Source organism: Corvus kubaryi, unplaced genomic scaffold, assembly GCF_017639235.1.
Source record: "Corvus kubaryi isolate FWS band 111438036 unplaced genomic scaffold, C.kubaryi_AGA036_p1.0 37270, whole genome shotgun sequence".
Lineage (NCBI taxonomy): Eukaryota > Metazoa > Chordata > Aves > Passeriformes > Corvidae > Corvus > Corvus kubaryi.
This window is the reverse complement of record NW_024581083.1, coordinates 5,079,592-5,093,670: the sequence shown is the minus strand read 5'-3', so window position 1 is coordinate 5,093,670 and position 14,079 is coordinate 5,079,592. Positions and strand designations below refer to the sequence as shown.

The window sequence follows — 14,079 nt, the reverse complement described above, 5'->3', positions numbered from 1 at the left end:
CTGTCTTGGTACAACAGCGACACAGAGTAAAACTAAAATTCTAGATGCAGTATATTTTTCTCATATAGAAACGCTCTTAAATTCAGTTAGTAATGCACACTAATGTACTTAAAACTGAGGATATATTTCATAATTCTCAAACATAAAGGAATATTTGAAAGACTTGCTTATATTCTTGATCTGCTTAACAACATTGTGGATAAGACAGTGAACAATAGCATAGCAGATCTGTACTGGTAAACTTTGATGCAACCCAGTAAGAAAGGTTTTCCTTATGGGAAAAGTAGAAGGTATATAGTGACTTATGTAGGGTTGCATAACTGAATAAATGAATGGTTTATGATCTGGAAGGTTGAACGCAGGCACCTGACTTCCACACTGATCAATTATCCCTGTGCAGCACATGTGTCTGACACATCACTGTTGGGGTTTTAAGAGGTCTAGTTTTTTTCTGTTAAAGGAATTTTCCCCCCAAACTGTTACTAAGACAACAAATCCCTGGGTGCTTAAGAGAGACAAAAGACCTGGCTGCTCCTTTTGTTTCACCTGGGTGTGTGGGCAGTTGGGTCTCCAGCTTCGGACAGAGAGGAGTCAGCTTGCTTCAGCTGCTTTTCCTTGTGCTGGAAAGCCCTGGCCTGGGATCCCAAAGCCTCCTTCCCTGCCCCGCTGGAGGCCAGGCTGTGGCCGCCCTGCCCTGCCGCTGCTTTGAGCCTTCGCTACGTTGTAGCCGTGCTTGCCCTGCCTGCCCAAACCCCCAGGGGGTTCCCCACTTGGATACATCTCGTCTGCCACCTGGGATTTGTGCTCGTGCCTGCCGTTCCAGCCTGCTGTTCCCGAGGGTCCGGCTGGACACTGGGATCAGCTGCCCAGGGGTTTGTGAAGCCTTTGTTCCATCCCTTCCCGGGATCCCAGGGCACCGGTGCCGTGTGCTCCCCGAGCTCGCTCCGGAGCGCCCCCTGCAGCCACGGGGAACCATCGCACCTGCCCTGCTCACCGGGAGCCGCCAGCGCCCCTGTCGGCTGCAAGCAGAACTGCACCCAAGGGGAAAAGGGACTGGCAGCCGAGAAGGCTGGGACTGGGTTTGTGATTGTTTGCTGTTACTGCCATAGTTATTGTTGTTTGTTTGACTGGTTGTATATATAATAGTAAAGAACTGTTATTCCTATTTCCCACATTTTTGCCTAAAAGCCCTTGATTTCAAAATTATAATATCTCGGAGGGAAGAGGGCTGCATCTGCCATTCCAAGGGAGGCTTCTGCCTTCCTTAGCAGACACCTGTCTTTCAAACTAAGACAATCACATATCTGTACACATCGTTATTGTTTCTTCACTCACATGTCTACAAACCCACAAAAGGAAAAATGAGAGGAAAACATTCAAACCTTGGTAAGAGTGCGATGACAGGGGTAATAAGGCACAGTAAGTAGAAGATGGGGTCTTTGAGCTGTCTCTCCATAATCCAATAAGGGTTGGTGGGCGGGTTGCAGACCAGGCAGGCAATGTTGTAGATCAGCGAGAATATGAGGTAAAAGGCCACGCTGCAGATCATTGTTCCTAGCTGGAGCAGAGTCTGCAAGCACAAGTGCAGAAAATTAAGTGATGCCTGTGAGACCCTGACTGGGTGTAAGACAGGAGGAGACGGAGACAGTTGGAAAGAATGCATCTAACAGTGTGTTTGACTGAAATCTGCAGTAGCAGAATTAGCCAGAAATGAATTTAGAAAACAACAGTGAATCCAGTTCTCTAAGTAACACTTCCTCATACATTGAAGTATGCAGATATTGTGTACTATCCTGTCCAAAGGCATGATAGAAAAAAATTCTGTCACTGTGCACATGACAATATTAAGCTGGGGCCAATAAAAAATTCTGGCACTATGTGAAATCTCAGCTCAACTTTTACTTACTCTGTGACCCAGAATTCAGGTAAATGATATTCCATGCTTACACGGGATGCAACTTTCACAAAAAACCAAGAGTGCTGTGAATAGGAAAGGTCAAACACGTACCCATGTTTTCATTTCTAGAGCCTGGTGCAAGAGAATGGTCAGGAGGGAAATGGTGTTGATGGGGTTTCCAAAGGAAAACACATCTATGTCAGAGTCCTCGTACGCCTACAAAACAGGTAGAGAGACTGTGGTGAGCCCTGACTATTCAGAACTGAATTTCCTACTTCTAAGGAGGACAGGACCCTGAGAATATTAATGAGCCTGTTACTTACGAAATAGGGGACAAAGAAGCAAATGAGGCTCTGATAGAAGGCATCCAACATTGTAATAATAAAAGTTGATCTGTTGTATATCTGCAAGAGTTAATGACAGTAGTTATGATGGGATATATACATCTCTAGTCTGTCCTGCAAACATAATTGCTGTCTGTTTTTCTTCCATTCAGACTACTGATTATTGCTAACTGGTCTCCTCCATGAGTAAATGCCTCCTGTGCCACTGATTAAGCCAAAGGCTTATCTCTGTGTTAAGTAAAACTAGACCTTAGGAATATTAACAATTCTATAAGGAGTCTTAAAAGCTGTATTTCACTGTCGCATCCCTTCAGAAGGGATATTATGGCTCAAGTTCTTTATCAAAACTCTTTCTAGAGTTATAAATTTGGTAAAAAATCCTTTCTTCTAGTGAAGCATTTATTTTTTGCCATTTTAATTTGACTATTTGTCATAGTAAACTTATCTAGTGGCAGGGGTGACAGCTCCCATGGAGTGGAATTCAATACTGGAGAGACAGAAGGCTGGGCTCCTGTTGTTTCAACGTTCCAAGTAAGCCTAAACTCTTCCTTCCCTCATTCCTAAACCAAAAAGCCTGTTTACCTTGGTATTATCAAGCAGTTATTTTAGCAATCATGACATACCTCTGAATTTTGTCCATTCTTGTACAGCTCGGGCAGACGTAGGAGTGTTTCTGCAGAAACATCTTTATCAAGGGCTCCAAAGAGAAGAGGGGGCACTGAGGTGAAGAAGAGGTTGAAAAAAATCATCTGCCAGTAATCTATCATGGTGCTGCCTGAGAACCCACAGAAGAACTGGTACCAGAAGAGCAGGTTGGCGTAGCACTGTGGAGAAGCAAATACAAACACGTAGTTCCACCTGTGACGTTTATGTGGGACATTGGTTTGTAACAGAGTATCCTAAGAGACAGGTTTTGGTTAAAGGCACTGCACTTCATTCCATAACGCAGTATATCTTAAGTGTCTGTTTCACAGTGATCCACTGCGATACAGCTTTTTAAAAGCCATTATGTTTCTTTAAGAACATATCAGAGAATAATTAAGTAAACTGTTCACAGCTGTGAGCACCAGATTTTAAAATCCTTTTACAGTCTCGTTGTCCATATGGAATTAAAGGCGTGCTGCTCCCTATTGCTACTGGGGAGATGAAAGAACAGCAGCATCCCAGTCTGGAGAACTATTTCACATTGCAAATAAATATCCTTTGAACTCTAAAAGGATGTTCAATCAAAGAAAGAAAAGTGTTAATTTCCACTACAAATTTTAACAGTGATAAGAAGTAATCCTTATTGAAAATCATTAAAAACTCCACAAAAGATACCTTGAATTCTAAATAAAAAGCCTTTAATGCTCAGAGTGTATTTCATGTCAAATTGACTTGTTTGCCCAGTCTTGTAGAAACTGAATTACTTCATTTTTTCCATTTTATGTTATACTTCAATGCAGAGCTCATTTGTGTATACATTAAATTTTTAATAAAAATGACAGATATGACTGCATCTTTTCTTTCAAGTTATTCCTGTAAAAATTCAGAGGTTTCACAGGCAGGCAATTCTTAGTGCACACTCATCTTCTACATTCAAGTGCTATTAATCTGATATTCCTTATGCAAATTTTATTTTGAGGCTCATAGATATTATTAATAAAATTTCTTGTGCTACCATATAAATTTACTAAGCCTTGAGTCCTTTTTCCCTCTGGAATAATGTTATTTCAAAATATATTTAGAGCCTGTGTTATCCTCAATGCTCTATGCAGCACCTTGCTAAGAAGGAAGGGGCGTACTATAACCTTGCAAAATGAAGAAACACAAACTACAGCTTCATAGAAAGTAAGAGTATAACCTGCAAAAACCAAATACAACCGACAAAAAAACCCCCCAGATCTGGAATTAAGATTTGCTAGGATGAAAACTTCATAATTTTAATCATCTTACCACATTTTTGTAGAAAAAGTAAATCACCATCTTCGCCAGGCGAGCATAGCACCAATGTCCGTGGACAAGAAGGAGCTTTTTGAGGTGTTTAAATCGGGATATTGCAAAGTCACTGGCCATCACAGCCTTTGGGAAAAGGAATAGAACATCATTTACAGTATATCTTTTTCACAGTCTGTACAATGAAATTTCATCATAGACAGTGAAATACTTCTCTCCTATTTAATATTGTGGAAGAAAGAAACCATCAAACTAACCCTCAAGAACACATTTGGAACTTTCAATCTCTGCAGAACTCTCAATTTCAGGAAGAAAAGGAAGGGGGATGTTTGGGAAATGATTCAGGGCAGAAGACAGTGGAAGAGAATCCACAAAACCTGTAAATGCAGCAGCTGAGAGCATTCAGAATACAGCTGCTCACCTAATACATCTGCTAATTTTCCAGGCTCATAAGTAAACACAGGTTTGTCCCTGCATGCTAATTTTGGCTCAAAATGTTCTTTTATTTGGCTGGACCCATAATTATGAAGTGTATATTAATTTATGAAGCCACCTTGCATTTTTAAGATGACACTTTAGAGTGTTGGGTGCTATGAAACTTATTAAGCTGCAATGGACTACCTGACAAAAGAGGAAAGGAAAGAAACTGAGATGATACCTGCATGCCTTCTTGGCCAGATATTCCAATTCCAACATCAGCTGCTTGAATCATGCTTACGTCATTTGCACCATCCCCTAGAGTTGGAAGACAGGAGGGAACAATAACAGTGCAAGAAAAGTTACCTCCATCAAAAGAAGGACATAATCTCAGCTATGCTGATTATTTCAACTATTCCAGACTACCATGCATCTTGATCAGGAGAACTGATACGTGGCATCAAGCTTGACATCAAGGCTCTGGTCTTGGTAGGAACATCCTCCCTCTTTCCCAGGAGACTTGGCTCCACCAGGGCAAAACCCAGCATTAGGACCGGCTGGGTGGTGACACAGCCACCCCAAGATCATTTACATCAGCATAATTTTGTGGTTTTGCTTGGCCAAATCCATGTACTCAGGAACAATTTTGCAACACCCTACTTTCTCTGAATCTATGAAAAATTTTATTCAGATGACAATGTAACAAGCCAGTTTCAAGAATTATCTTGCTCATTTCAACTCAGAACAGTATGTTAAATATATAACCAAATTTCCAGGGACAGAACAGCCGATTGCTGCTTTCAATGTAGAGATTGTAAATTAAGTTAGCTGGTAAAGTAAATGATGCAGAGGGCTGAAAGCTAATGTTTTGAACTGTAAGGCAAAGCAAAATTTTAAAAATACAACAGACTCTGCTGTTGGAGAATGGTTAGAGGATCAGGGACATGGATCATTGATAAAGGGTACAAATCAATAAAAGAACTGTACAAGCAAAAGCCTGCACAAGAAAATGCCTCCATGAGAAAATGCCTGTGTGAGAAACAGGCCTGAGAACCAAAAGGGAGTTTTAAGGAGGTACAGTCCTGTGCTGATAAGATGTACTGACCATGAGAAGGGAGGAAGATCTTTGATCTCTCAAGTCAAAACATAAATAATAGAAGCTTGCCAAATGTAGTCTTTTATCTAACCCAATTATGTAGAAGTAAGGATGCGCTTTCGTAAGTTTAAACTAATTAAAGAACTGGTAAGCATGTACTTTCACACTATATAAGTGCCTCTGTATTGCTAATAAACGAAGCTTGCATTATCAATCACATTGATTGTCTGCCTGTCTTCCCCCGCTGAAAGTCAGCACTCTGCCTTTTCTGTTTTGTCCACAGAGGTGTATTTTTTTAGTTTGGAGTCATCTAAATCAATTCTGCAAGGATTTTAGTGGCATCACTTACCAAAAGTGTGGAAGAAAACCTCAAAGCATTTCACATTATTTGGAGGTAAAAGGCAAATGAGTCAGTGCTTAATACCACTCTGAAGATAACTGTTTTTACCAGTTGGGAAAATCTGACAGGAAAAGGGCTTTATGAAAAGATAAAATATTGACTAATTTTGAGTGCTTTCCAGGCCCAAAACAAGGACATTTTGGAGGGAATATGTATGTGTGTTTGTACTGTTGTGCATGAAAGGGACTGCTGGGAGATTCTGAATTTAGAGTGTCTTCATCTTGTTTAAAGGGGGGCAGATATGCTTTGTGAAAGCTGAAAAAGGACTTTTATTTGGGTTTTGATCAGGAAAAATTAATCAATGCTGTTTCCTCACTGCGTCTGTTTACGGCACAAAAATCTGCCCCGTACAATAAATTTCTACACATTTCTCTTAAAGAAAGAACCTCCTTCCCCTTTCTCCTGCGAGATTCAGAGTGGAGGTACCTATGGACAAGGTCATCACTTTCAACTGCCTCCGGATGAGCTTGACTACCATGCTCTTCTGCAGAGGAGTGGAGCGGCAGCAGAGCACGGACCGGCAGTACTGTGTCAGCTCTAGGAACTTCTCCTCCAACCCTCCTTGGAAGATGATGTTCAGTGTCTGTCCATCAATCACCAGCCCAAACTCAGGGCTGGGGGCCTCAGAGGCTGAGAAGGATGTTGGGGTGATGCCAAAAAATTTACTCCGTGGTTTGTCATATTCATAATTCTTCCTCACCTCTTCCAGGGTTAAATTCAAGAGAGATTCACAAGTTTCCTGTGAGAAAACAGACGTGGTTTGAGAAATAGTTATCTCCATCTCCCTTTACAGCACAGCACCTTGCCAAGTGCATGTTTGTATAATCATGCCAGTGGGTTTAAGCCTAAAACGTTAGGGAAAGCTTACTGAGAAATGCACTGATTCATCTGATTTGACATATTGAAATAAATACAACACCCTCCAATCCTTCAAACACTGCACATTTTATCAGCCAGTTAACTGAAGTAAGGAATTATTTTAAGAGAAAATATAATAATCTTTATATCAGGAGGGCATATCTGCATTTATGCTGGGCATTCAGAAATTAAAAAGAGAATTTTTCTTTTAAGGCTATTGAAAAATCTAGTTCTGATATGAATGATGTGAGATATTGCAGCATTGGCTTCCTTGAGAAATAAACTGTGGTAAGAGAAACAAGAAGTTCAAAATTATCCAGTAACTTTCAGAATGTGGCCTTCCCTAAGTCACATATCAGGCATGCGTCACAATTAGGAATAGAAGTTAAACTTCATGTTTTCCAGGACTGTGCCTCAAAGAGAAAGTCCTTCTGTCATAGCAAATCTGCTTAATTTTGGATCAAGTTCCCTTTCATATGCCAACAACTGGAATTGACTTGGTAGTAGATAGAAACAGACTTAAGGGGAACACTCTTACCTCTCCCATTCAGATGTCCTAAATTGGCACATCACTATCAGAGAAAACCCAAAATTATATCAAAGATATTTTGCTCCCTCTTAATACTCAAAATCCTCCTTCTGTGGCATGGCCATGAATATCTGAGGAGCTAATCACTCCTTTTTCTACCTTTTCTGTCAGCTTTATTGAGTGATGATTCAGCTTTACAATGCTATTTTCACTTTATGTAGCATAAGGTACATGTGTAGGATGTTTGCAAGATTTAAATTACACTTAAGTGGGAGGTTCTGGAATCAAATGTGCCTCTGACATCTAATAAAAACCTGCATCTAGCCCGCACATTTAAATCCCCTAAAAATATTGAAGAAACATTATCCTTCTGCAAATAAACTAAAAACAGTAGTGGAAATTCTTGATTTGCCTTGACTTGCCTTTTGAAACAAATCAGCCAAGCTACCTATTTACGTTGCATCTTCCTGGAAGATACTTCATTCTCAGTGTTTGAATAGCCTGCTGGTCTCGGGGGTAAACAGAGGCCCTTCACACTGAAGTCACTTCAAGACCTAACTGGCAAAATTAACAGGTTAAGTACTTTGTATATATTACTTGTGTTCCTCACTGCTGCTATTGGGAGCTTGTTTCAGAAGTTTGTCTTTGTTTTCGTTTTGAAAGGGAGGGAACTAAACCTTATTGTGGAGAAACTCCAGTATTCCTTGAACCATGGGGTTTCCCACGAGTCCCTGTGTGTATGCAGGTTGCTCCTGAGACTGGATCTAGGGCCACAGAGGCTGCTGTAGGTAAGCAGTTGTGCCAGCACTTCCAGGAGCCAGGGTGGTCCTGCCTGTAGCATCTATGCTCTGGCAGAAACCACCTTCTAATTTCCATCCTAAATGTATTCATTCTGCTTCTGATTAAAGCAGATATGCATTTCAAATGAAATTATACATTGAAGCGAGGAATGTTTTCCATGCCAGATTCCGTATCATCATTGCGTGTTTCTCTATTTCCGTGACATTAAAAGAGACAGCTATTTGCATAGAATAAAATATTCTCATTTGGAGAGCTACTTGCTGCAAGAAAAGCAGTTAGAAAGTAGGCCATCTCACTGTTCTATGCAATTGTCTACCATAAAGCAAACAGTCAGTATTTTAACAATATTTAATTAATCTTCACAATAGCTTTATTGAGAAAAGCAAGCTTGTATTGGAAACCCTGGTTCTCTGGGGGGAAAAGCTGAGACAATCCAGATGGGTGACTTGTCTGGTCACACAAGGAAGCCCTGCCTGCCCTCCACAGCCTTGTGCCACCTGTTGGAAGAGCTGAACTCACTGTGCCTCCTATTCCTGCTGAGTGAGGGCCATGAATGATGCTGCCAAAAAAAGAGCAGGGAAAAGGCAGCAGCTGCTCTGGGGGCACCTCAGGGGGCTTTCAGGTCTCTATAGGAAGTAGGATGTCACCAGCAAGAAAATGCAAAAAGGGCATCAAAGCTGGAATTTTAGATCATTTTGTGTTTAGAATTGGTCAGGGCTGACCTTCCTTAGCAAATGGGTTTGGTTTCACCATGTCTGTACATGGTGTCCCCATAATCCATCCACAAGGCAATCTGTCCCGGCCGGATGTCTGATGGGATGAGGTGTGAGGCTGTGCATAGTGATGGCCATTTCACTTTCTGGCATTAAGGCATAATTTTCCAGGTACCTTGCTTATATTGCTCCACATCCAGCAAAAGCCAAATTGGTTTGTTTAAAGCCTTTTACTTTCACCATCCATAATGGCATTTACCCTCTTTGGAAGTTAGGACTCTATTTTCTCTCTTCTGTACAGATGTTGTCAGAAATAGCCATAGATTGCACCACAGTTTGCTCACTGTGTTTTAGTGACTCACAGGAGCTGTAAGACCTGCCCTTGAGGTGATTATCCTCATTTTGGACTATGTTTGCTTCACCTACAGCCTGCCCTTCTTGTTGCCCATGGAAATTGACAAAATATTTGTGCACATCAGCAAATATGTTTGCCACCATAGAATATCAAGAAAGTGACTGCGTTTTTAACTGGCCCCTGCTTAAACAAAGATACTGGATTAAATTTTTTGCTAATAAATTTCTGATTAAGTCTAATCCTGTTAGGGAAAATGCAATTAGAAAGTTCTGAATTTACTTAAATCTGTAACTTCATACTTTTTCTCGGCTGACTCATACAGCATTTTCCAAATGTCTTGTAAAAGATACCACCTAGGGTTAAACTGAAATTTCCATTGTAAGGTGGAAATCCAGATATCCATGTTATTAAGGAATTAGGCACTTAAATTGCATATTATTTTCTTCCTAAAGCTACTAATTCAGGTAATACCTAGCAATTCAGGTAATTTTTAAGAAGAATATTTTCATTAGGAAAAATCAGAGTATTCTAATTGAATGAAACACCACATAAGTGCCTTATATTTCAATTCACCATATTATGTGTGGTCTGCAGAGTTTCTGGCCTAATGCTATGTGGAGTTTTTTGACTGTTCATTGTTGAGTGAGATCTAAAGCAAAGGAATGCCAAACTGCAAGACACAAAGAAAGGGCAAGATAGCAAATTCTCTGCATTTTGTCTTTCTTTACTCACTTTATTTTCAGTGTTAATGGTGAAGACAGTGTCCCTTTGGTTCAGAAGTTTACAGGAGTATGCAATATTCACTGCTGTCTCCTGTTTGTCTCCTGTCAACACCCAAATTTTTATCCCAGCTTCTCGGAGAGCCACAATAGTGTCAGGTACACCATCTTGCAGGCGATCTTCTATCCCTGTTGCTCCTGGGCAAACAGGAAAAGAAGAGAAATAATTTTATTTTTCTTGAAAATCAAGTTGCTATTTTCTTGCTTAAAAAAAAGCTCTTTGCTTGATGATCATGCTCTTGAACTTACCGAGAATTGAGCCAAGGTTGACCAGCAAATAAACACAGGCACATGATCTGCATTTAGATTAAGGTCTGAATGTGTCAACAATCAAGTCTAACAATCTTAATTTTGCTCTTTGCAATGTGTTTCATTTCTTCCTAATAATCCAAAATGACAATGTGCTGGCAGAAGACTCACACCATATGCGTTTTAGAAATACTGCATTAAGTCCCATCAAAGCAACCAGAAAAGATGAACTTTGACTGTTTAAATGCATGCTGTCCCTATTGTAAATTCAGATGCTTCAGTTGTCAAATGCAGAAGAAAAAGGAGAGTACATTTTCTTTTTGAAAATGCACAGACTTAGATGCCAACACTCATCCTGATGATGTTGGTAAGTCACCATCTGAACATTACAATACTTACCCCTTCCACTAGAGGTCAGTTTGAAGATGCTGTAACTGTTGTACATTAAAGATAGAGATCGATTTAAGGGAACACTTTTTGGAAATTAAATTGTGAGGGCACATAGAGCCTTAATAATTGGCAAAGGTAACAGATTCTGACAAGATCTATGTTACCACTTATGTGTTCTCCATATGGCATTTACTATTATTGCTCTAATTTTTAAAATCACTGCCGAGATTATGAGAAGCCACAATGCTGATATCCTGCAATCACAGAAATTCAGGATAATGAAGTATAGGCACAAACTGAATTCAGGGAAAAATGAGACTGAGACAACTCCAGAAATCAAAGTCTTAAAGAACAAATGTTTGGAAACAGAATAGAACAGAAAGCACTGAATGCTCCATAATTTAACAGAATGATGTTAGATATGATGGTGATGAATGATGCAAAAATGTCAATCAACGTAAGTTTTAATACTAAACATCCTTTTACGAAGTGCACAAAGCAAGCACAACAATGCAACAACAGCAGGAACTCAGTAGCAAAATGTCTACATGTTTAAGTTACTGGGTTTTATAATACAGTTCAATTACAAAAATTCCCTTGGAATTTGTGCTCAAAACTGAAGCTAATTTATAGTATTTTATAGGTTTATCCAAGAACATGGATGCACAATTAAATTGTAGCACCTTCATTATCTACTGTGTTAGCTGAGCCACAGTAACAACTGATGTATATGTTCTTTGCTCGGGGCACAAAATAGTTTCAGTACACTTTTTCAAAGTTACTGCTGCCCAAAATGTATGAGAACTTGTGTAGACACTGTAATTGGATTTTACGTCCCTAGCCTGGAGATTTCCAAACTGCAGAGGAAGTGTTTTAGATATAGACTACAACACTGTTGTCTGTCTTATTGCCAACATGGAGAGGAAGTGATACTTCACACAATGACAACTCTCATTTTTAGCTACCCAGCAGGTTGAGTTTGGTCTCCAGATGCTCTGCTGTCTCTATTAACAACTCCTCTCTGTTATCAACTGCCGCTTCTGCCTCCCGACGAAAATTGGCCCATTTTTGAAAGTCATCTTCATTCAAGACCTGCATAACACAATTTAAACAGCTCTTATTTGAAATTTAAATAAGAGAGGAATGCCAACATTCTGGATCACAGAGCCTTAACTCCTATCCAAACTGGTAAACTTAAGTAACTTTACTTACTGGTAAAAAAGTACTGTGTCATCTTTAACACAAATTTTCCAAAAGAAAACTGCAAGAACAAGTAGTTTGTACAAATGACCTACAGCAGAGATCAAAAATATGACCTAGAAAAACTCTTGCTCGCACAATTCTTGCTTAGCTGAGAGCACAGTTTCTGAGGGTTGATTTACATTTCTCCAGAGCTTGAATATGACCTATTTGTTGCATATTGACAACTTCTGTATGAAAGTAAGATACACCAAGATACACTAACTCAGGCTGAGATCAAGATTTTTGAAAGCTGAATGCCAAGCAAAGGAAAGAAAGGTTGGCTGCTCTGCAGACTCTTTGTTTCTTGCTCGGAAGCACTGTAGACTAGGTTAGCTAGAGTTACCATAAGAGAAACAGAAATAAATGCTTTGAGACTGACTAAAATCCATCATTTGTTCATATTGAGGAAAAAGACGAAAAAAAGAGTCCAGACAAGGCAAATAGAAGGAGAAAAAGATGGGCTCTATCTGGCTAGTTGTCTGAAGCAGAATTATAACCACTGTATTTTTCTAGTAATTCTATTGACATGTACAGAGCCCAGTGCTCTCTCACCTTCTTAGCTATGCACATAGTTCGCAGTCCATCACGGGCATAGTAGTCCAGATGCTTCTGTGTTTTTTCTTTTATTCTTTTCAGTCTCTTCTCTACACTAATATCACCTGTGAAACACAAGGAAAAGATTCCATATTTTAAGCACAGATAATTTTGGATCTAATGGCCTAAGATTAAAAAAGAGTGGGCATTAGAGACAGGTGGATTCCAATATAATACCAAGTTCTTTAATAGCTCAAAAGTGTTGGCTGTGTAGAAGCTGAAATCTTGCTAAAGATCCTTGTTTCTTTTAAGACAACATTACTTGTGTTTTTCTTTGTTAGTATTATAGCACCCTTGCTGAAAACCTGAAAAACAATGGTCCGGCCCTTATTACAGTACTATTGCAGAGTACAGAGTCCACATGAGTTAGTGCTGTCAGTGAGTTTTAATTAGCCCATTCCATATTCTAAGTACTTCTGGGGTTAAATAAATACCTTGGTTCTGATCTGCAAGGATACTATGAGAGAAAGTTTATTCTTTTTTTTTCAAATACCTAGATACAATATTTCATGCAGAAAAGACTACTGCAAACTTCTTTGTTAGGAGACACAACAGAAATATCTCCCTGGCTAATTACCTTTGGCGGAGTCATCCAGGAGGTCCATTATAACAGAATCAGCACCTTTTGTATAGACAATAATCTCCTTGGTTAGAGGGTGTCTCACCACTACAGACATCCTTTTCCTGACTGAGTCAAATCTCAAAGTGTAGAGGATATCGAAAGTCAGGAGTGTGCCCTGTGGCAGCTGCACAGTGACCTGTTCTGGTGTCCGGGACACGAGAGTGAAGCTGTAGGCCTGAGCAGCATAGACAAGAGCTGCCTCATCTGGGCTCTCAGCCTCGTAACAAAAGTCTGTTGGCAGAGAACTCTTAGTCACAGACCTAAAAACCTCATCCAAGGAAACACTACCAATATCTTTGCTGCCCTTGTCCTGGAGCTCCTGGCCTCTCCTGCTGGCACAGCAATCATTTTCATTGTCACAACTCTCCAGCACAGCAAGAGGCTCCTCAGTGTTCTTTGCACTGGAGCTGGCACCGAGGTCTGAACTAGACTGAGATGACGAAAATGATTGACTAAGGCTTGCTAATTTTAGCCTTTGAAATATCTGATGAATCTTCTCCAGGGTGATTCCTGAAGGTTTTATTGGTGGTGGGATTGTGACCTAGAAATATGAGAAAAACGAAGGTTAAAAATAATTAGATGTGAACTACAAGAGCTTCTCAAAACCTCTCTCTACTTTTCTGCATCCAAATGATGATAATAATAACTGCAACTTCCCCTTTTCCCCTCTCCTGCCATTTAACTGTGGTGCAAGGACTCAATAGAGGAGTCATATGTGAGTTAGCATCCAAATTTGATGTTGATTTGTATCTCTACCCCTGAAGCAAAGATGTAATCAAACCCTTGCAGTTCTGTCAATTGCCTGGCAGATCAGAGAAAACCCAGTGTATTCAAAAAACTTCTTACATCATATATAAT

The 14,079-nt window shown here is 39.9% G+C and overlaps 1 protein-coding gene and 1 long non-coding RNA gene across 4 annotated transcripts in view; one reads left to right on the top strand and one right to left on the bottom strand.

Moving 5' to 3' along the window:
• Window positions 1-14,079, bottom strand: part of ATP10B (ATPase phospholipid transporting 10B (putative)) — a 63,020-nt gene that overhangs the window by 13,175 nt on the left and 35,766 nt on the right. For all 3 annotated transcript variants that reach the window (XM_042025442.1, XM_042025441.1, XM_042025443.1), the window contains 11 exons: window positions 13,177-13,762; window positions 12,558-12,664; window positions 11,729-11,855; window positions 10,078-10,262; window positions 6,516-6,828; window positions 4,835-4,911; window positions 4,177-4,302; window positions 2,865-3,065; window positions 2,221-2,301; window positions 2,009-2,113; window positions 1,383-1,570 (listed from right to left, as the gene is read on the bottom strand). In XM_042025442.1, the coding sequence (XP_041881376.1) occupies window positions 1,383-1,570; window positions 2,009-2,113; window positions 2,221-2,301; window positions 2,865-3,065; window positions 4,177-4,302; window positions 4,835-4,911; window positions 6,516-6,828; window positions 10,078-10,262; window positions 11,729-11,855; window positions 12,558-12,664; window positions 13,177-13,762 (2,096 nt within the window). The remainder of the gene's footprint in view (window positions 1-1,382; window positions 1,571-2,008; window positions 2,114-2,220; window positions 2,302-2,864; window positions 3,066-4,176; window positions 4,303-4,834; window positions 4,912-6,515; window positions 6,829-10,077; window positions 10,263-11,728; window positions 11,856-12,557; window positions 12,665-13,176; window positions 13,763-14,079) is intronic.
• On the top strand, window positions 2,107-3,739 carry LOC121663327. The gene is made up of 2 exons (XR_006015601.1): window positions 2,107-2,772; window positions 2,892-3,739. It is a non-coding gene; the product is annotated as an uncharacterized LOC121663327 (long non-coding RNA).